The sequence below is a fragment of the Lactuca saligna genome, chromosome 8, assembly GCF_052625555.1.
Source record: "Lactuca saligna cultivar CGN05327 chromosome 8, ASM5262555v1, whole genome shotgun sequence".
Taxonomy (NCBI): Eukaryota; Viridiplantae; Streptophyta; class Magnoliopsida; order Asterales; family Asteraceae; genus Lactuca; species Lactuca saligna.
Window position 1 is genome coordinate 35,024,611 of NC_136424.1, and position 22,575 is coordinate 35,047,185.

The following is a 22,575-nucleotide window of genomic DNA, read 5'->3' on the forward strand; positions in this document are numbered from 1 at the left end:
TTTGGTATTTAATTATCCTCTATGTCATTATCAACTATTGGTATGCAATATATAAGTATTTTAGACGTTGTTTTTTCCCCTCTAGATAAACTCCAACCATTCATGCACATGTTAATAAGAAAATGCCATCTTACTACAAATTACAAAAACAAACCTACACTTATAGAAATATACATTACATTCTTAGAAGAAATATGTTATAATGTTGAATTTAAATTATTTACAATATGTGCACACGCAAAAAAACAGAATACGTAACAAAACTCTTACATACTTTCCTTTTAATTAGATAAATGTAATTACAAACCAAAAATGAACAAACCGTTCGATCCGATAGACGATACACACCTATAATTTTATTGAAACCATAACTACTATAGGCTAGCATATGAACTATTACTACAATTACAAAAACAAGACGCCACATCATCTAAATAGTAACAAATGCACTTTGTAAAAACCTATTACAAAAACAATGACACACACAGAACCCTACATGTCTCCACGTCAATAACCAAAACCAAACTCAGATTTTACATTACTATATAAGAACCCCAACCTCCAAACTTCTTACACGGATGAAGATACAAAAAACGCAAAAAATTGAACAATCAAGCCCCTTCAAGACGTTCTCGTGTCACTCATTGCTTACCTCTGATAGGTAGGCGATCTCATAGAAGCATCTCAAACCAAACTTCAAGAAGGCCTCATAACGGAAGACGATTCTTACAACATCATCTACACACAACAAGAACACCCAAATTACAAGATCCTAAAAACCATCATTGAAGACGCCAAAACTAGCGACATCTCTATGGAAGACAATATATCCTTCATGTTTGGATCAATCCACAAAAGGATTGAAAAATATAAATGTATCATCAAATATGTGTTCGATGAGTAGAAAAAATGTCTACTATAATGACTTCCATGTCAATATATGAATAAATAAAACGTCAATTTTAAGTTCCTTTTGTAAATAGTTAAAGGCATATCTAATCCCTGCAAAAGAGGTACTTCACTATTTAATGATTATTTTTAGTTATTTCTTCGAAAATACTACAAGTTTGGTCTATGCAATTTGTTATAAAAATCCTATTAACTTTAAAGGTTTTCAATAATACAAATAAATAATTATGAACGGGTAGATATAACTTTAAAAAAGACATTATATTCTTTATAAAACAATTCTAAATAAAATGTATGTATATTTCCTTTCTTAGTCCCAAAGAAAAAGAAGAAAAATCATATCCAAAGACCAAAGACCAAAAGAATTGGTCTTGGATTTGATTAAACAAACATCCAATCTCTCCATCGAGTGCTACAAATGGTTTTAAGATCTTATTTGATCAAGCGGACGCTTCCCCAATTCCCAAGTCTTCTATAAACCAAAACCCATTTATAAGACCAGCTGTTGCTTTTCAAAGCAAGAAAAGAAAACCCTCCTCTCAACCCCTCTATCTTCTCTCAATTTCTTCACAATCCCATGATTAAGAATCTCATGGTTTGACTGTACGTTTGCCCATCAATTATGGAGGAAGAATCATCATCATCAAGATCACTCCTCTTGGAGGATTTTGGTCAGAAGGTGGATCTTACCAGGAGAATCAGAGAGGTTTTGTTGAATTACCCTGAAGGGACTACGGTTCTAAAGGAACTGATACAGAATGCTGACGACGCCGGCGCCACCAAGGTCTGCCTTTGCTTAGACCGAAGGTCTCATCCCACCACCTCCCTCTTGTCCCCTAAACTCGCCCAGTGGCAAGGCCCTGCTTTGTTAGCGTATAACAATGCTGTCTTCACTGAAGACGATTTCGCTAGTATTTCCAGGATTGGTGGGAGTGGCAAGCAAAGTCAAGCTTGGAAGACTGGTCGTTTCGGGTGATTTTTCTATCCACAACTTTTACTACAAAATCTCACTCTCTCTATACATCATTCATAATCGATTATGTGATTGTTGTGTTGTTTTGTTATCTGTTTAGGGTTGGCTTCAACTCAGTGTATCATCTGACTGATTTGCCATCTTTCGTCAGCGACAAATATGTAGTCCTGTTTGATCCTCAGGGTGATTTCCTTCCAAACATTTCCACATTAAATCCTGGAAAAAGAATAGATTATGTCACCTCATCAGCCATCTCTCGATACCAAGATCAGCTTTCTCCATTCTGTGCCTTCGGTTGCAACATGAAAACTTCTTTCCCTGGAACTATATTTCGTTTCCCTTTAAGAAACGAGTCTCAAGCAGCAAGTAGTAAGCTCTCAAAGCAAGCCTATTTGCCAGATGATATTTCTTCAATGTTTGAACAGCTATACGAGGAAGCAGTTTTCACACTTCTGTTCTTAAAGAGTGTAGTTTCTATCGAGATGTATGTATGGGATACTGGGATGTCTGAACCTAAAAAAACCTATTCGTGTTCCATTAGATTGAAGGATAAAGATACGGTTTGGCATAGACAGACACTTCTGAGATTATCCAAGTCTATGACCTCTTCAGATGATAAAACTGATGGATTTTCTTTAGACTTCTTGAGTGAAGATATAAATGGAGACAAGAGGGTGGATACCTTTTACATAGTGCAGACAATGGCATCATCATCTAGTAGAATAGGTTCATTTGCTAAAAGTATGTCTAAAGATTATGACATTCATCTCCTACCTTGGGCAGCTGTAGCAGCTTGCATCTCAGACAATTCTTCCAGAGTATGTGTGTGTGTGTGTTTCTAACTATTTCTTATTACTGGAATTTGATTTGTTTTTAATCTTTTTTATGTTTTACAGGGTGATGTTTTGAAAGATGGTCGTGCATTTTGTTTCCTGCCTTTACCTTTGAAAACTGGAATGACAGTGCAAATTAATGGATACTTTGAGGTGTCATCAAACAGACGTGGCATTTGGTATGGTGCTGACATGGACAGAAGTGGAAGAATTCGGTCTCTTTGGAACAGGCTTCTTCTAGAAGACGTTGTTGCTTCTTCTTTTGTTAAGTTACTGCTTCAAGTCCAACATATGCTGGGTCCCACAAACTCGTATTATTCTTTATGGCCTATTGGTTCATTCGAGGAGCCATGGAGCATTATGGTGGAGCATATTTATAAAAACATTGGTGATTCACGTGTCTTGCATTCAGATCTTAATGGTGGGAAATGGGTTTCAGTAATGGAAGCTTTTCTTCATGATAATGAGTTTTGTAAAAGTAATGAACTTGGGAAAGCTCTTGTACAGCTAGGATTGCCTATTGTTCATTTGCCTATTGCCTTGAGGGACATGCTTTTGAAATTTGCATCTAGTTTGAAAGTAGTCACTCCTGATTCAGTAAGGAATTTTTTAAGGAAATCGAAAGGTGTTAATAAAATAAGCAGAGATTTGAAGCTAGTGTTGTTGGAGTATTGTCTTGAAGACTTGATTGATGATGATGTTGTTACACATGCATATGATCTACCTTTGGTTCCTTTAGCAAGTGGTGAATTCGGGTCATTTTCTGAAAAAGGGGTATCTTATTTTGTCTGCAATGAATTGGAATACAAGCTCTTACAAAAGATACCAGATAGAGTAATCGATCAAAATATACCTGAAAACATACTAACCAGACTTACATCAATTGCTAAGATCCCTTCAGCAAACGTACTTCTTTTTGATGTTAATTCCTTTCTCCAGTTATTCCCCAAAATCATCCCTGCTGATTGGAAATACAAAACTTCAGTTTCCTGGGATCCAGAATCAAACCCTAATCATCCTAGCTCAACATGGTTTCATCTATTCTGGAAGTATCTTCATGGCAACTGTGGAAGCCTGTTGACTTTTGGTGATTGGCCTATTTTGCCCTCGGTTTCTGGTCATCTTTACAGACCATCAAGACAGGTGAAGCTGTTGAATGTGGATAAGTTGTCTGACAAGATGAAGGGTATACTCGGTAAAGTGGGGTGCAGGATTCTTAACAGCAGCCATGGTGTTGACCACCCTGATTTGGTCAACTATGTACGCGAAGCTGATGGTGATGGTGTCTTGAAGTCGATCTTTGATGTTGTCTCTTCAAATGATGACATTAAACACGTTTTTCTTCAAACCCTAGAAGCTGTAGACAGGGACGAGCTTCGTCATTTTTTTCTTGACCCAAAATGGTATATTGGGAACAATATGTCTGATACTGAAAGAAGGGCATGTATGAGACTTCCAATCTTTATGGTGTTTAGTGAGGAAGAAAACTATAGCTACTCTGGATTAGAAGAACAAAAGTTTTTACCTCCATCTGATTGCCACAAGTCCTTACTCTGTAATGACTTTGTTAAAAGTTCATCTGGCATTGAAGATGAAATCTTGAATAAATACTATGGGATTGAGCGAATAGGGAAGGCTATATTTTATAAACGATACGTGTTCAATAAGGTTAAAGAATTGGCACCCGAGTTTCGTGACATCATCATGATGTCAGTTTTACAGGAGTTACCACATTTATCCACTGAGGATCCAACGATTAAAGGGCATTTAGCAAATCTTGAGTTTGTTCCAACTGCTAGTGGTTCTTTGAAATGTCCAACAGTGCTTTATGATCCTAGGAATGAAGAATTATACGCATTGTTGGAAGATTCTGATTGTTTCCCTCATGGTGTTTTTGAGGAATCTGGAATTCTAGACAAGCTACAAGGTTTGGGTTTGAAAACATCCGTGTCTCCTGAAGCTGTGATACAAAGTGCACGCCAGGTGGAATTGTTAATGCAGAGTGATCAACAAAGGGCTCATTCTAGAGGAAAAGTTCTTCTTTCTTATCTTGAAGTGAACGCATTAAAATGGTCACCTGATGTTTCTGAACAAGGAACAATGAACAGGATGTTTTCACGAGCTGCAAGTGCATTTAGGTCAAGAAATCTAAAATCTGATTTGGAGAAGTTCTGGATTGATCTAAGACTGATTTCATGGTGTCCTGTTCTTGTTTCATCTCCATTTGAATCATTACCATGGCCAATAGTGTCATCCATGGTTGCACCTCCAAAACTTGTGAGACTTTTTTCAGATCTATGGCTTGTTTCAGCAAGTATGAGGATATTAGATGGAGAATGTTCTTCAACTTCATTATCTCATTACCTTGGGTGGTCATCTCCTCCTTCAGGAAGTGTCATTGCTGCACAGCTTCTAGAACTTGGAAAAAACAATGAAACTGTAACAGATCCTGTTCTTCGCCAAGAATTGGCTTTAGCAATGCCTAGGATATATGCGATTTTAATGAACATGTTGAATACAGATGAAATGGATATTGTGAAGGCTGTTCTAGAAGGTTCTAGATGGATTTGGGTAGGTGATGGATTTGCAACACCAGAAGAAGTTGTGATCTCTGGTTCTCTTCATTTGGCTCCTTATCTACGTGTCATACCTGTTGATTTAGCAGTTTTCAAAGCTTTATTTCTAGAGCTTGGGATTCGGGAGTTTTTAAAGCCGAAAGATTATGCTCAGATTTTGGGGAGAATGGCTAGAATTAAAGGCTCAACTCCTTTAAATTCACAGGAGCTTCGTGCAGCTTTACTAATCTCACAACATCTGGCTGAAGTTCAGTTGTATGAAGAACAAATCAAGATCTTTTTACCAGATGTTTCGTGTTTCTTGGTTGATGCCACTGATTTGGTATACAATGATGCTCCATGGTTGATTGGTTCAGAAAACGAGGCCTCATTTGGAAATCCATCAATGGCACTGAATATGAAAAGAACTGTTCATAAATTTGTGCATGGAAATATCTCGAATGATGTTGCAGAAAAGCTCGGTGTTCATTCACTTAGGCGGATGTTGCTTGCTGAAAGTGCTGATTCCATGAATTTGAGTTTATCTGGAGCTGCTGAAGCATTTGGTCAACATGAAGCTTTGACCACCAGACTTAAACATATTCTTGAAATGTATGCAGATGGGCCTGGAACTCTGTTTGAGCTAGTGCAAAATGCAGAAGATGCAAAAGCTTCTGAGGTGGCGTTTCTTTTGGACAACACGCATTACGGGACTTCATCTGTTCTTTCACCCGAAATGTCAGACTGGCAAGGGCCCGCTTTGTATTGTTTCAATGACTCGGTTTTCAGCCCACAAGATTTGTATGCAATATCAAGAATTGGTCAAGAAAGTAAACTGGAAAAACCATTTGCAATTGGAAGATTCGGTTTAGGGTTTAATTGTGTTTATCACTTCACTGACATTCCAACTTTTGTATCCGGGGAGAATATTGTCCTTTTTGATCCTCATGCATGCTACTTACCTGGAATATCTCCTTCACATCCGGGGTTAAGAATTAAATTTTCCGGAAGGAAAATATTGGAACAATTTCCTGATCAGTTTTCTCCATTTCTTCATTTCGGATGTGACATGCAGAACTCATTTCCTGGAACACTCTTTCGGTTTCCATTAAGAAATGCTAAAGCTGCTTCAAAGAGTCAAATTAAAAAAGAAGCATACTCCCCTCAAGATGTTACATCACTATTGACATCTTTCTCAGAAGTTGTCTCAAAGACATTGCTTTTTTTGAGAAACGTGAAGACTATCTCCATATATATGAAAGAAGGAGTTGGTAGTGAGATGCAGTTAGTTCATAGAGTCCATAAGGATAGTATTGGTGAACCTGAACGTGAAGCTGAATCCAATACGTTTCAGCTTATGGTTAATTTCATGCATGAACATAAAGAAGGGTCAGAGAAGAATCATTTTTTTGATAAATTGAAAAGACCGAATGACACGGGGTTGCCTTGGAAAAGTCAGAAGCTTTTGTTGACCGAGAAAAGTCAATCCGAAGAAAAGTCAAATGTATGGTTGACTAGTGAATGCTTTGATGGTCGACAAAGTAAAAGAAACAACAAATCTCATAAGTCTATTCCATGGGCTTGTGTGGCATCATGTTTGAACAATATGGAAGTTGAAAAGACTTTTGAAGGGCAGGCGTTTTGTTTTCTACCACTTCCAATAAATACAGGTCTTCCTGTTCATGTGAATGCGTATTTTGAACTATCATCTAATCGAAGGGATATATGGTTTGGGAATGACATGGCAGGTGGAGGGAAAAAACGGTCAGATTGGAATCTTTATCTTCTAGAAGAAGTTGCAGCTCCAGCTTATGGTCACTTACTTGAAAAACTCACATCAGAAATCAACAATTCTGATTCATTCTATTCCTTTTGGCCAACAACAGCAACATCAGGACCTTGGGTGTCAATGGTGGAAAAGCTTTACAAATTTGTTTCCGATTCCGGCCTTCGTGTGTTGTACACTAAAGCAAGAGGTGGTCAATGGATTCCAACCAAACAAGCCATTTTCCCTGATTTTACCTTTGACAAGTCAAACTTTCTTGTTGATGCATTATCCAATGCGGGATTACCCATGACAACAATTCCTAAACCTCATGTGGAAAAATTCATGGAGTTTTGTCCGACTTTGCATTTTCTGACTCCTCAGTTACTAAGAACTTTGTTGGTTCGCCGGAAACGTGAATTCCGGGATAGGAATGGAATGATCTTGGCACTTGAGTATTGTTTGCTTGATCTAACAACCCCAATTCAATCTGACAACTTTTATGGTTTGCCACTTTTGCCCCTTTCAAATGGTTTGTTTACAGTTTTTGAGAAGAGAGGATCGAGTGATAGAGTTTATGTCACACGTGGTGATGCTTATAATCTTTTGAAAGATTCTGTTTCAAACCACCTTGTGGATTCTGAAATTCCGGATGCTGTTTATGAAAAGTTATGTGATATGGCAAGAAGTGAAAGTTTCAATGTTTCCTTTCTAAGTTGTCATTTGCTTGAGAAGTTGTTTATGAGGTTACTTCCAACAGAATGGATGCACATGAAGGAGGTGATGTGGGTCCCTGGGCATCAAGGGCAACCTACTTTGGAATGGATGAGGTTGTTATGGAATTACCTAAATTCAAATTGTGATGATCTTTCTGTGTTTTGTAAATGGCCGATTTTACCAGTTGGAAACAATCATCTGTTACAGCTTGTGGAGAATTCATATGTGATTGAAGATGATGGGTGGAGTGAGAACATGTCATCATTGTTGCTCAAAATAGGGTGTCTGTTATTGAGACATGACATTCAGTTAGAACACCCACAGTTGAACAAATACGTGCAGTCTCCATCAGCAAGTGGTGTTCTAAATGCATTATCAGCAATTTGTGAACCAGGGAAAATAGGTGATCTTTTTGATAATGCATCAGAGGGCGAGTTGCATGAGTTTAGAAGTTTCATTCTTCAATCCAAATGGTTCTCTGGTGGCTTACTTAATGCATCACATATCAACATCATCAAACAGATTCCAATGTTTGAGTCCTTCAAGAGTAGAAAGCTGGTTTCTTTAACTAAACCTACTAAATGGCTTAAACCAGATGGCATTCTAGAAGGTCTTTTGGATGATGACTTTATTCGCATTGATTCAGAGAAAGAAAGAAAGTTATTGAAAAAGTATTTAGACATCAGAGAACCTTCTCGAGTCCAATTTTATAAAGGCTATGTGTTCAATCGTATTCCAGAACTTGTCTCTGAGCCTGAGATTCTCTTGGCTATTTTTGATGAAATTCGTGTTTTGATTAAGGAAGATAGCTCCTTCAAGAAAGAACTTATGATGACTCCCTTTGTCCTTACCAATACTGGATCTTTGCAAGAACCACAAAGGTATATTCTAAATACATTTCCATTATATATATATAATACAGTTTAGTGTTTGATTCTAGTGTAAAGATGATTTATCTTCAATCTTTTACAGGCTATATGATCCTCGTATACCCGAGCTGGAAAAATTTCTGCACAAGGATTTGTTCTTCCCTTCTGACAAATTCTCTGATCCTGAAACTTTGGAGATGCTAGTTACCCTTGGACTAAAGCAAACCCTAGGCATCCAGGGTTTGCTTGATTCTGCTAAATCGGTGTCTATGTTGCATGATAAAATGGAACCAGAGGCTGTTGTAAATGGAAAGAGACTACTTGGTTGTTTAGATGCATTGGCACTCAAGTTTTCAACTGAGGAAGTGGAATTCAGTTTTAATGAGTTTGGGCCAGATGATGAAGCAGATAACTACTCAAGAAACACTCCTGAAGCGTTTCATGAAGATTATGTAGGCAAGCTGTTCGATGAAATGCCAGGAGACGAGTTTTGGTCTGAACTAAAAGCCATCAGATGGTGTCCTGTTTCTGTTGACCCACCTTTGACCGGACTTCCATGGTTAGTGCCAGCTCAGCAAATTGCAGCACCGGATACTGTCAGACCTAAATCACAGATGTGGCTCGCTTCATCCATGATGCATGTACTTGATGGTGAATGTAATTCCATGTTTTTACAACGTAAGCTTGGGTGGACAGATCGGTTACATATAAAAACTTTGACCAGTCAACTCATTGGTCTATCCAAATCCTATGCTGAAGTTAAGTCAGACCCTGAATTTGAAGCTTCTCTACAAGAGCATATGCCAGTTCTTTACTCAAATCTGCAAGAATATGTTGGCACTGATGAGTTTGACCTTCTTAAAGCTTCTCTCAGTAATGTTCCATGGGTTTGGATTGGAGATGATTTTGTAACTGTTGAAGCTCTTGCTTTTGATTCGCCTGTAAAATACAGTCCATACTTGTATGTTGTTCCATCTGAATTATCTGTTTTCAGAGATTTGCTTCTTGCTCTTGGAGTCCGGCTTTCTTTTGACCTTTTTGACTATGCTCATGTTCTACTTCGGTTACAAAAAGATGTGAAAGGGTCGCCACTTTCAGAAGATCAGTTGAGTTTTGTCCTTTGTGTTCTAGAAGCTGTTTCAGATTGTCAATCAGAGAGATCAATGTTTGAATCTTCCAACACACCATTGTTGGTGCCTGATTCTCGAGGGCTTCTCATGGCAGCAAGGGATGTGATGTATAATGATGCACCTTGGTTGGACAATAATACCCCTCTGGGAAAACATATCATACACTCGAGTATCAGTCATGATCTGGCTAACAGGCTAGGGATTCAATCCCTTCGTTCCATCTCTTTAGTCAGTGAGGAAATGACAAAAGATTTACCCTGTATGGACTATGCAAAAATCCATGATCTTCTTGAATTATATGGAGGGAAAGATTTCTTGTTATATGATCTTATTGAGCTTGCAGACTGCTGTAAAGCCAAAAAGCTTCATATAATTTTTGACAAACGCCAACATCCATCACAATCATTGCTGCAACAAAATTTAGGTACAAAGTTGTCAGACTATTTACTTTTTACTTTATAGCCTATTGAATTTAAAAAATTAAAAATAAATTTTTTTACAGGAGATTTTCAAGGGCCTGCCATTGTTGCTGTACTGGAAGGAGCAAGTTTGAGTAGAGAGGAAATATCTAGCCTCCAGTTTCTTCCTCCATGGGGTTTAAGGGGTGACATGCTTAATTATGGATTAGGGTTAATGAGCTGTTATTCTATAACTGATCTTCCTTCAGTCGTCTCTGGTGGCTTTTTATATATGTTTGATCCTTGTGGTAAAGCTTTTACTCTACCTTCATCAAGTCATTCTCCAGCTGCAAAGATGTTTACTTTGACAGGTATATATTAGTAATAATTCCGTTATCTTTCTGTTAATCAGGTTAGTATTCTGTTATGATTCTGTTAATTACAGGTACCAATTTGACTGAGCGATTCCGTGATCAGTTTAGTCCCATGTTTATTGGTCAAAAAGTTCCATGGTCATCAGACTCTACAGTTATACGAATGCCTATTTCATCAAAGTTCATTGAAGATGGAACTGAGTCTGAGTGGACAGAAATAAAACTGATATTTGAAAATTTCATTAAGCATGCCTCTAGAACACTCGTATTTCTGAAGTCTGTTTCTGAGGTAACAAGAACTTATATTTCAGACTATCTAGTTATTGGTTATAATATTTAACACTTTTTTTTTTTTTTTTTTTTTTTTGAATCAGGTGTCTTTATCAACATGGGAAGAAAAAGAGCCACAATCTTCACAAGATTTTTTAATCTATGTGGACTCATCACATGCAGCATTAAGGAATCCGTTCTCAGAAAAGAAATGGAAGAAGTTCCAGCTATCAAATTTATTTGGTACCTCAAGTTCTGCAGTCAAATTACATGTTGTAGATATAAATTTGCATCAAAATGGAACAATGGTGGTGGACAGGTGGCTTGTTGTACTTAGCTTAGGTTCTGGACAAACAAGAAACATGGCTCTTGATAGGCGATACCTAGCTTATAATCTGACACCTGTCGCTGGAGTAGCTATACACATTTTAAGAAACGGACATCTTTCTGAAGCACAATCATTTTACTCCATCATGTCCCCTCTCCCTCTCTCTGATAGCATCACTATGCCTGTAACTGTCCTAGGTTGTTTCCTAGTACGCCACAACCGAGGTCGTTACCTTTTCATGTATCAAGATTCAGAATCACAACCAGATGCAGGGAATCAGCTGATTGAAGCCTGGAATCGGGAACTCATGACATGCGTCCGTGATTCCTATGTTAGATTAGTGTTGGAAATGTTTAAAATAAGAAGAGATCCATCCACTTCAACATTGGAATCAAGAGCAACACACGCGATTCACATGGCATTGAACGCATGTGGCACTCAGATATATTCGTTTTGGCCTACTTCTGAAGATGCAAATGGGACAAAATCAAAAACCCTAAAAGCTGACTGGACTTGTGTGGTTGACCAAGTCATCAGACCGTTTTACTCTCGCCTTGTTGACCTTCCTGTTTGGCAGCTTTACTCTGGGAATTTAGTCAAAGCTGAAGAGGGGATGTTTCTTTCACAGCCTGGAAGTCGAATGGGTGGAAACATATTACCTGCAACTGTTTGTTCTTTTGTAAAAGAACATCATCCCGTTTTTTCAGTCCCATGGAAACTCGTGTCTGAAATTCAAGCAATTGGGTTCAATATACGAGAAATCAAACCGAAAATGGTTCGTGATCTTCTTAGAATGTCTTCAACACCAATTGCTATTCCATCAATCGATACTTACGTGGATGTTCTTGAGTATTGTTTGTCAGATATTCAGCTTCTTGACCCATCTGAGGATCCGGATCACAATTCAGGACCCGGACTGGATCTGGGTCGGGCTCCGGGCCCATCGGGTTCTACTTCACCTAACCCAGGTGACCCGATAGAAACACTTGCGAGTTTAGGAAAGGCTTTGTTTGATTTCGGGCGAGGGGTTGTTGAAGACATGGGTCGGGGAACGGAAAGGTACAACACGGGCCTGGGCCTTGGTGGGCCCATTAGAGGCCCGGACCGTAGGTTTGTAAAAGTAGCATCTGAGCTTAAAGGGTTACCATGTCCTACTGCAATAAGTCATCTTTCTAAATTGGGTGTAACCGAGCTTTGGGTTGGAAACAAACAGCAGCAATCGTTAATGGCCCGTTTGGGTTCGAAATTTGTTCATCCGAATATTTTGGAAAGACCGATTTTGGCCCAAATCTTTACAAATGATAATTTATTATCATTACTTAAACTGAAAATCTTTTCGCCTCGTTTGCTAGCTGATAACATGAGGTCACTTTTTCATGAAAATTGGGTGAATCATGTTATCAACTCGAGTGTAGCTCCTTGGTTTTCATGGGAAAATACACGTGAAGGTGGGCCAGCTCCTGATTGGATAAAACTCTTTTGGAGAAGTTTTAGTAATTCGGAAGATCTACCTCTCTTCTCTCAATGGCCACTAGTTCCTGTATTTCTGGGTCGACCCGTTTTATGCCGGGTCAAACATTGTAATCTGGTATTCATCCCGCCCCAGTTACCCAATTCAGAAAATCCGGATCTTGAAGATGATGATGTAGCATGTTTGGATTCGTTGCCTGAAGAGATTCGGCCATATATGTTGGCATATAAAGTCACTGATAAAAAACACCCGTGGTTATACTCTTTGCTTAACCAATGCAACATACCGATAGTTGACACTGCTTTCATGGAATTTACTCCTCCACGCAACTATTTTCCGGTGGCTGGAATCTCATTGGGCCAAGCCATAGCCGCCAAGCTTGTCGCCGGAAAAGCCGCCGGTTATCTCCCGGAGCTCACCTCCTTTCCACCTTCCGATTGCAACAGCCTGTTCTCCCTATTGGCTTCTGATTTTTCATCAAATGGATCCGAATACACACAACAAGATCTTGAAGTTCTTCGTGATCTACCGATTTACAAAACTGTTATTGGAACATACAGAAAGCTGAATATCCAGGAAACATGTATGATCGGATCAAATACGTTTCTCAAACCGTACAACGAACATTGCATGTGGTACAACTCGGAGTCTTTCGAGAGTGGATTGCTTCGAGCTCTTGGAGTGTCCGAGTTGCAAGATAAACAGATATTGGTTAGATTCGGGTTACCCGGTTTTGAAGAGAAGCCTCATTCAGAACAGGAAGATATATTGATATATCTTTACATGAATTGGCAAGAACTCCAACAAGATTCTTTAGTCATTGAAGCATTAAAAGAGACCAAATTTGTAAGAAGTGCTGATGAACAATCGGGAGATTTACACAAACCAAAAGACTTATTTGACCCTGGTGATTCGTTGCTAAAATCGGTTTTTTCCAGTGAGGTTCAGAAGTTTCCAGGGGAGAGATTTGTTTCAGATGGATGGCTTAATGTGTTAAGAAAAACCGGGCTTCAAAACACGAGTGATCCGGATATTGTTCTAGAATGTGCTAGAAGAGTCGAGTTTCTTGGAGCTGAAAGTATGAAACCTTCTGGATTTGTTGATGATTTTGAGGAGGATTTTTCAGACACAAGAATGGAAGTTTCTTTAGAGATTTGGTCATTAGCCGAGACTCTAGTGAGTGCAATATTTGCTAATTTTGCTGTTCTTTATGGGAACAATTTCTGCAATACACTTGGAAAGATTGCATGCATTCCTGCAGAAAAAGGGTTCCCTTCTATAAGTGGAAAGAAAGGTGGTAAAAGAGTGCTGTGTTCTTACAGTGAAGCCCTTGTGTTGAAAGATTGGCCCCTTGGATGGAGTGTTGCTCCCATTCTTTCCAAACAAAGTGTGGTTCCACCAGAGTATGCCTGGGGATCTCTTCAGCTGAAAACCCCTCCTCCTTTTACTACAGTTTTAAAACACCTTCAGGTTATGCATCTTCTCTTTCTTTTTGATATTATAGGGTTTAATGGATTAAGATGTTATTAATCAATCAAGCTAATGAAGTAATGATGATATCATAACAGGCTATTGGAAGAAATTTCGGTGAAGACACTCTGGCTCATTGGCCTAATGAATCAGGTTTAATAACTGTTGAGGAAGCTTCTTTTGAGGTTTTTAAGTATCTTGACAAGATTTGGGGGACACTGTCTTCCTCAGGTAATAAGTCATGTCTCCATTAAGTCCATTAAGTCAAAAAGAAACAAGAGAATAACTTTATTATCTTTTCTTCTTGAATGTTGTCAGATTTATCAGAGTTGAAGCGAGTGGCATTCATTCCCGCTGCTAACGGGACCCGTTTAGTGACTTCAAGTTCTCTTTTTGCCCGTTTGACAATAAACCTTTCACCATTTGCATTTGAACTTCCTTCACGTTACCTCCCATTCGTGAAGATTCTAAAAGAACTTGGACTTCAAGACACGTTATCAATCTCTTGTGCAATGGATCTTCTTTCAGATCTTCAAAAATCTTGTGGATATCAACGTCTGAATCCAAATGAACTCCGTGCAGTGATGGAAATACTACATTTCCTCTGTAATGAAACCATAGAGCTCCAGAAATCAGATAGATCTAAATGGGAATCAGAGCTGATTGTCCCTGATGATGGCTGCAGACTCGTTCATGCAAATTCATGCGTTTACATCGATCCATACGGGTCCCGGTATGTGAAGTATATCGATTCTTCAAGGCTTAGATTCGTTCACCATGATGTTTCAGAAAAGTTATGTTTAGCATTCAGCATTCGAAAGCTTTCAGATGTTGTTGTTGAGGTAGTACTAAACTACTAAAAGTCTAAAACCAATCAAACTTTATCTTTTTTTGTTTATATATAAACATGGTTTATTTATTTTCCAGGAGCTTGATCAAGTTGAAAACTTGCATACCCTTGAAGAAATCGGGTCCATTTCATTGGCATCCATCAGGATAAAGCTGTTAAGCACATCATTTCAGGTTGCCATATTAAGTGTTCTCAACAGCGTACCTTTAACCACTTCCAAAACTCCAGATTTGCAGACTTTACAACAATCACTCGAATCCATTGCTAAAAGACTACAATTCGTTCAATCCATCTACACACGTTTTTGGCTCCTTACAAAATCCCAAGACATCACACGTTCATCAAAAGATTCCATAATCCCAGAATGGGAATCCGGATCCAGATCCAGTCATCGATCACTTTACTATGTTGACCGGTCAAACACCCGGTTACTAATCGCGGACCCACCAAGTTACATTTCAGTCCTTGACCTCGTTTCAATTGTCGTGAGCCATGTTTTAAGGTCTCCGGTCCCGCTTCCGATCGCTTCCTTGTTTCTCTCTCCGGAAGGTTCCGAAACCGCACTTGTGAACATCCTTAAACTTTCTTCCGATGTAAGGGCGACAGGTGGTGTTGGTGGGTTTCTTGGGAGGGAGATACTTCCACAAGATGCAATGCAGGTGCAGCTGCACCCATTAAGACCTTTTTACAAAGGTGAGATAGTGGCGTGGAGGAGTCAAAATGGAGAAAAGTTGAAATACGGGAAGATTCCGGAAGATGTAAGGCCATCAGCAGGACAAGCACTTTATAGATTCAATCTTGAAATGTCTCCAGGGAAATTGGAAGCTGTTCTTTCTTCACATGTCTTCTCTTTCAGAAGTTTATCAATCGGGAACAATAATAATAATATGATCCATGAAGATAATAGTAACAATGTGGTTGATACTACACATAAGCATGTTGAGAAACCAGAGAGTTCTAGTTCGAGGAATCAGGTTTGTGAAATTAGTTTGTTACCCAAGTTATATAATCATATAAAGTTTGCTAATTTATATTCTTTTTTTGATTTTTTTTTAAAGAAACAGAAACAACCGATTAAAGAACTGGAACACGGGCGTGTGTCGCCTGAAGAGTTGGTACAAGCGGTACAAGAAATGTTGTCAGCCGCCGGAATCCGAATGGACACAGAGAAGCAGTCGCTGCTCCAAACAACGTTGTCACTCCAAGAACGGTTGAAGGAATCTCAAGCCACACTTTTGCTGGAACAGGTATGCATATGTGTTTTACTATATAAATTAAATAGCCGCATTGCATTGTGTTGACTGGTCAAACGCTGATGTGTAAATAAGTGTTTTTGTGGAATATTTATAGGAAAAATCGGATGTGGCGATAAAAGAAGCAGACACAGCGAAAGCAGCATGGCTATGTAGAATCTGTTTGAGTAACGAGATTGATATCACTTTGGTTCCATGTGGACACGTGTTATGTCGTCGATGCTCGTCTGCGGTTTCTCGGTGTCCGTTTTGTCGGTTGCAAGTTTCAAAGACAATTAAAATATATCGGCCTTGAAAGCAAAGCGTATAGTAAGTAGTAGTAATGATGATTGATGAGGAGTACATAATTCAATTATTTTTTAGGTCATACCATGATGTTATTGCGTATACGTTTTTGTGCATAGTAAAACGTATCGTTGTGTATGGGATATGGGACGTGGGAAGAGTTGAATACTCAATTTTGTATAGTGGCTTTCATCGGTTAACATTTTGTTTCGGTGATGGAAAAGGAAATGTTTATACATCCTTAATGCTGGGTTGCTTTTTTTCCATAAAAATTAACCAATCGAGGAGGGTTATTGTCGAAATCGGGATTTTGATTGTAGGATGTAAGACCCTACGATCCTACAAGCCAAAAACAACGTGGATAAATATATTATGGGTTTTGTAGCAAGATTTGGACTTAACACCTTTTTTTGGGGGCCTATATTTGTTAACTCTAAATTTTTTACTAATACTAGAAACTTAATCTCACATGTGACTTCAATTATCCAACATATAGTCTTCAAAATTTCTCATGTCTAATCGAAATCGTGCTAAAGTTTTGTCCATTGAGCTCGACATCACGTATTGCACGAAGGCCTCAAAACTTGGTGAGTTGTCCCATTTATATAGGGGTGTTCATCTTTGGATATCCAATGGTTATCTATACAACCAATTCAATCTAATCATCCGGTGGATATTGGATAATGAAAACCATTCTAATCATATTCATTACGATAGACAAACTTGGCCGATCTTATCAAATTAGAAATTGAAAACTGGATTGGATCAGTTTTATCTATCAGATATTTCATGTTAAATATTCAGTTTAACCGATTGGGATCTATCTAGTTTCATCCAGTTGGTTCCATCCAAATTTTATCCAATTTATAAATTATAAAATTTATCTTTATTAATAATTTTAATAATTGATATTACATACTAATTGTATTATAATTGGATGAATATTATAGTAATTGGATTTTGATTGTCATACAATAACCACCAATCCAATTGGATATTGAAATTTCAGAAAGATTGGTATGTGTCTAATATTCAATTCAAATGTGATTGAATATCTAATATGTGTCAAGCGTTTTGAATTGGATCGTTTTTTTTTTCTACACATCTCTAGTTATATGATGGTTGACAATTTTTTTATATGTTGTCTTTTGTTTTCATTGTACCTTGTGTAAAATTTTATAAAAGTTTATCACCATGGTCCATGTTAACAACTTTTTATATAACTTGTAAACCGGTAAATAAAGATGTATAATAATCTTAAACTTACAACTATTTTAATTTTGATTATTTTAAAGGACAAAACACCATACCATACTAAAAACTTTGCTTAACATGTCTCACATCATCTCATGCAAAACATTATTATCTCTATTCAAAGCAATAACAAGTTTTCATATTGTGTTATTCGTAAAATTTTAATCATATTTATTATTTTGTTCCTAAATAATCATGTAATAATAATAATTTTGATGTTAATATGGATAGAATAAAGATAAACTATAACTATTTTTGGATAAATTTCAATATATTTTCCCATTATTTTAAGATGTCATAATTCATAAATAAAATAATTTGGTTTTTCATTATAGGACAGTTCATCTCACAACCAATCGGTTGAAGGTCACCGCCGATCACTACATGGCAGGCGTCTCCATCGCCGCAGAATGGCAACTTCTCGGCGACAAGTACTACCGAAAACCAGAACTCTACCAATTACGATGGAAAAACATCGATCTTGCTCGAAACAAGGTCGCCTGCGCCCCATTCGGTGGTCCAATTGCCGTCATTCGAGACGAATCCAAGATCGTCCAGCTCTACGCCGAATCCGCCCTTCGTAAACTCCGAATATTCAACTCCTGCGGCCGCCAAATCTCCGAGACTGTCTGGAGAAACCCCGGAGGACGTTTGATCGGATTGTCGTGGACCGAGGAGCAAGTATTAGTCTGTGTGACACAAGATGGCACCGTTTATAGGTATGACATCCACTGTAAGATAATTGAATCAAATGTTAGCATGGGTACGGAGTGTTTCGAACACAGTGTGGTTGAGTGTGTGTTTTGGGGCAATGGGGTTGTGTGTATCAATGAGGCTTTCCAGTTGTTCTGTATTCCTGATTTGAAAAACCCTAAACCCTGTAAGCTCGCTGATACGGGGTTAGAGGAATTCCCCCTTTGTATGGCGGTGATTGAGCCGCAGTATACTATGTCCGGGAATGTGGAGGTGTTGCTCGGAGTTGGAGATCATGTGTTGTTGGTAGAGGAAGATGGAGTTCAGACTGTAGGTGATGGATTAGGAACTCTGCAGAAGATGGTTATTTCACATAATGGGAAATTAATGGCGTCATTCACTCACGATGGTCAGCTTCTTGTGATGCCCACTGACTTCTCAAGCATCATCTTTGAGTACAGTTGCGAGGTTTGTTTTATGACACTCTTGTTGATACAAAAAACCATATTTATCTTGTATTATGTATGGGATGCCATTAACATCTTGTTATATACAGTCTACCCTAGCTCCAGAGCAACTTGTTTGGTGTGGAATGGACAGTGTGTTGCTGTATTGGGATGATATGCTTCTGATGGTGGGCCCCTACGGAGATCCAGTTCGCTATCTTTATGATGAACCCATTATCCTTATCCCAGAGTGTGATGGAGCTAGGATATTGTCCAACTTAAACATGGAGTTTCTTCAACGGGTCCCAGCTTCTACTGAATCTATCTTCAAGATTGGGAGCACAGAACCAGCAGCTTTATTGTATGATGCTTTGGATCATTTTGACAGGAGGAGTGCAAAGGTAAGGTGTCATTTTGATCTTTGAAATTTGAATTAGACTTTACATTTCTTTCTTTCTTTCTAAGTTGTAATGTTGATTTATTCCATTCCAGGCTGATGAAAATTTGAGGCTGATAAAAACATCGTTGCCTGAGGCTGTTGAAGCCTGTGTAGATGCTGCAGGACATGAGTTTGATCCTTCACTACAACAGACACTACTGAGAGCTGCAAGCTATGGGCAAGCGTTTTGTAGGTAAGTTTTTCATCTGTTGGTAGAAGATACATATATTGTGATAATATGGTGAACAATCATCTATATATTTGATTTTTCCACTTTATTGAATGCAAGTGAAGTATTTCATGTAACATATGTTGGTCTAAAACTAGTAATCATCCTTTTTCCATAATGTTAAGCTTTCTTTAAGAAATGAGAGAAGGTGATAATGTTAAGCTTATAAATGGTGGTGGTGGTTTTAAGTTTTAAGTTTTTCTAATTTTTGTTAACGATAGTGATATCCAGTTGGCTTTGGCAGCCAATTTCAACGTGAGAGCATTCAGGAGATGAGTAAAACACTGCGTGTTCTAAATGCTGTTAGAAGCCCAGAAACAGGGATTCCATTAAGCATACATCAATACAAGGTCTTTTTTTTTTTAACACCTAAACATAATTCACTTTCACAATTATTCTTCATTACATTAATGCTTTTAATCTGTTCCTTAGTTGCTTACACCATCAGTTCTGATTGGTCGATTGGTTAATGCCCACCAACATCTCCTGGCACTCAGGATATCAGATTACCTTGGAATGAACCAAGTAAGTTTTATGTATTGTTCTTCACTAATCATTATCATATATGATGTGACTTGTTCAGTTTTGATTGGTGGATTGATTCTTTTTTTTTAAATCCAGGAAGTGGTTATCATGCACTGGGCTTGTTCAAAGCTTACAGTATCATCAGCAGTTCCTGATGTTACTCTCCTTGAAATTTTACTTGACAAGGTTGTGCTCAATTAAGTTTTATTATATGATGATTTATAATTTTGTTACACTTTCAATGATTACTGACTTTTTGGGAATTTTCAGTTAAAGTTGTGCAGAAGCATTTCTTATGCTGCAGTTGCTGCCCATGCAGATCAGACTGGCAGGAGGAAATTAGCTGCTATGCTTGTTGAACATGAACCTCTCTCCTCAAAGCAGGTTTAGGGTTTAAAATACAAGATATGAAAAATTTATTGAATGATATATAATATGATTGAATATGATCCATATCAACTTTTCAGGTTCCTCTATTACTAGGCATTGGGGAAGAAGATACAGCCTTGACTAAGGCAACTGAAAGTGGCGATACTGATCTTGTTTATCTTGTTCTCTTTCATATATGGCAGAAGGTATTTATTGTTTTCTTATTTAATTAATTATAAATATAATACTAAAATTAAGTTCTCAAATTATTGACTTGTATAGAGACCAGCATTGGAATTATTTGGAATGATACAAGCTAGACCTATTGCACGCGATCTATTCATACGTTATGCAAGGTAAAGGCTATATAATAAGTTTTTCTATTTAATTTCATTTGAGAATATGAAGAATTTTTTTTTTTTTTTTGATGAATGTGTCTATTATTTCAGGTGCTATAAGCATGAGTTTCTCAAGGATTTCTTTCTTTCTACTGGTCAACTTCATGTAATTGGTTATGTTTTGGGTGTTGAAAAAGTTTTGATACACACTGATATTTTTGATTTGGTAAAACAAAAGTAGAAGTTAAGTGTTGTTGAATGTTGTATGTAGGATGTTGCCTACTTGTTGTGGAAAGAATCATGGGAATTAGCAAAGAATCCAATGGCAAGTAGAGGATCTCCACTTCATACTCCACGTATAAAACTCATTGAAAAAGCTCAAAACCTTTTTGCTGAAACTAAGGAACATGTTTTTGAGTCCAAGGCTGCTGAAGAACATGCAAGATTATTAAGGTATGGCATGTTTTAAAAGTCCAAAAAACTCTTAACTTACTAAATATTAATTGTGTCATTGTCTTTTTTTTTTTATATATTTATATGCAGGATGCAACATGAGCTAGAAGTAAGCACAAAGCAACCAATATTTGTTGATTCAAGTATCAGTGACACAATCAGGACATGCATAGTATTGGGCAATCATAGGGCTGCACTCAGAGTCAAAACAGAATTCAAGGTCAAAGATGAGTCACTCACTAACTGAATTTTATGAGTGTTTGATTTAATAATTTAAGCAGTGCACTTATATTATGGTATAATTTCAAAATCTTGAATCAGGTTTCAGAGAAAAGATGGTATTGGCTCAAAGTTTTTGCCTTGGCAACGATCAGAGATTGGGATGCCTTGGAAAAGTTTTCAAAGGAAAAAAGGCCTCCAGTTGGTATATAATCATTTTGTCGAAGTTTTTTTTTTTTTTTTTTTTTATATGTATAAATTCTGTATGAGAAGTAATTGAATTTTATAATATTTGGTGAGATAGGTTTTAGGCCGTTTGTGGAGGCATGCATTGATGCTGAGGAAAAAGGTGAAGCTGTGAAGTACATTTCTAAGCTTGCAGATCCTCGTGAAAAAGCAGAGGTTTGTATATATTTCTTTATAGTTTTGGAATATAAATTAAATATGTGGATTTGGAGTTAAAAAAAATAAAATATGTTTGTGGGTGTTGTTGACGAATGACAGGCGTATGCTCGAGTAGGCATGGCAAAGGAAGCTGCAGATGCTGCATCACAGAGTAAAGATGGGGAGTTGTTGGGGCGTCTGAGAAACACATTACAAGATTCAACAGCTTCATCACTTTTTGATACTCTCAGGGATAGACTATCCTTCCCAGGTGTTTCCTAGTTGTCATTATCATGCAGTGTGAGAGTGTGTGTGTGTGTTTTATGAGTTGTTTTGCTATATTTATTTCAATAAAAGGGAATCTTGATGTAAAAATTTGTTGTATAAACATATTATTTATTGTAAGTTGAGATTTTGGGCTTGAGTGTGATTTGCAAAATTTTTGTTTGTTTTCTTGATTCGTGTCTTATTTATATTTTGGCTTGAAATCGAACTCATTCAATAGAAGAAGGAATTGATTTTGGATTTTGGTTTACTTACTAATTTATAAACAGTTAGATACAACTAGTTATCATCAAAGATCAAATACACTAAATCACGATAAAGATCCGAGCTAGGCATTACTATTTTTTTTTCTCTTCTGTAGTTCCTTGCTTCTTTAGTAAGTTTACGTAAAAGGTATATAAGAACAAATTGGTAAGCTACAAAGAATGTAGTTAGTAACCTACTCTATAATTAAAATGTGTTTAACTATCATCAGGTACTCAACTTGCGAT

At 37.6% G+C, this 22,575-nt stretch overlaps 2 protein-coding genes across 3 annotated transcripts; both read left to right on the top strand.

The window, feature by feature from the left end:
* The first annotated feature begins 1,334 nt into the window (after positions 1-1,334).
* On the top strand, positions 1,335-16,695 carry LOC145011076 (Zinc finger, C3HC4 type (RING finger) family protein). Of its 2 annotated transcripts, none has more exons than XM_078969704.1 (12): positions 1,335-1,881; positions 1,983-2,700; positions 2,779-8,633; positions 8,725-10,175; positions 10,254-10,520; positions 10,595-10,812; positions 10,898-14,062; positions 14,161-14,293; positions 14,381-14,904; positions 14,990-15,886; positions 15,977-16,159; positions 16,263-16,695. In XM_078969704.1, the coding sequence occupies exons 1-12, from the start codon at positions 1,532-1,534 to the stop codon at positions 16,458-16,460; spliced, it is 13,959 nt and encodes a 4,652-aa protein (XP_078825830.1). In that variant the 5' UTR covers positions 1,335-1,531; the 3' UTR covers positions 16,461-16,695. The 2 variants fall into 2 exon arrangements, with proteins under 2 accessions (XP_078825830.1, XP_078825829.1); XM_078969703.1 differs by having other exon boundaries at positions 1,336-1,881; positions 15,971-16,159.
* A 1,332-nt stretch (positions 16,696-18,027) lies between these two features.
* On the top strand, positions 18,028-22,223 carry VCL1 (vacuoleless1 (VCL1)). Its single transcript, XM_078969223.1, has 15 exons — positions 18,028-18,865; positions 18,954-19,244; positions 19,336-19,475; positions 19,756-19,861; positions 19,944-20,036; positions 20,133-20,222; positions 20,307-20,420; positions 20,504-20,611; positions 20,688-20,761; positions 20,855-20,909; positions 21,015-21,196; positions 21,287-21,416; positions 21,518-21,620; positions 21,720-21,817; positions 21,920-22,223. The coding sequence occupies exons 1-15, from the start codon at positions 18,089-18,091 to the stop codon at positions 22,079-22,081; spliced, it is 2,523 nt and encodes an 840-aa protein (XP_078825349.1). The 5' UTR covers positions 18,028-18,088; the 3' UTR covers positions 22,082-22,223.
* Positions 22,224-22,575: the final 352 nt, after the last annotated feature.

What these genes read in the sequence shown, in the direction of transcription:
- LOC145011076 (XM_078969703.1), top strand. Translation starts at nt 1,532, where the DNA reads ATGGAGGAAGAATCATCATCATCAAGATCACTCCTCTTGGAGGATTTT. An exon ending in AAAGATGTTTACTTTGACAG is followed by an intron (nt 10,521 to 10,594) that starts GTATATATTAGT and finishes TGTTAATTACAG; the next exon opens with GTACCAATTTGACTGAGCGA. An exon ending in TTTCAGATGTTGTTGTTGAG is followed by an intron (nt 14,905 to 14,989) that starts GTAGTACTAAAC and finishes TTTATTTTCCAG; the next exon opens with GAGCTTGATCAAGTTGAAAA.
- VCL1 (XM_078969223.1), top strand. Translation starts at nt 18,089, where the DNA reads ATGGCAGGCGTCTCCATCGCCGCAGAATGGCAACTTCTCGGCGACAAG. An exon ending in TTGAAATTTTACTTGACAAG is followed by an intron (nt 20,223 to 20,306) that starts GTTGTGCTCAAT and finishes GGGAATTTTCAG; the next exon opens with TTAAAGTTGTGCAGAAGCAT. An exon ending in AACCTCTCTCCTCAAAGCAG is followed by an intron (nt 20,421 to 20,503) that starts GTTTAGGGTTTA and finishes TCAACTTTTCAG; the next exon opens with GTTCCTCTATTACTAGGCAT.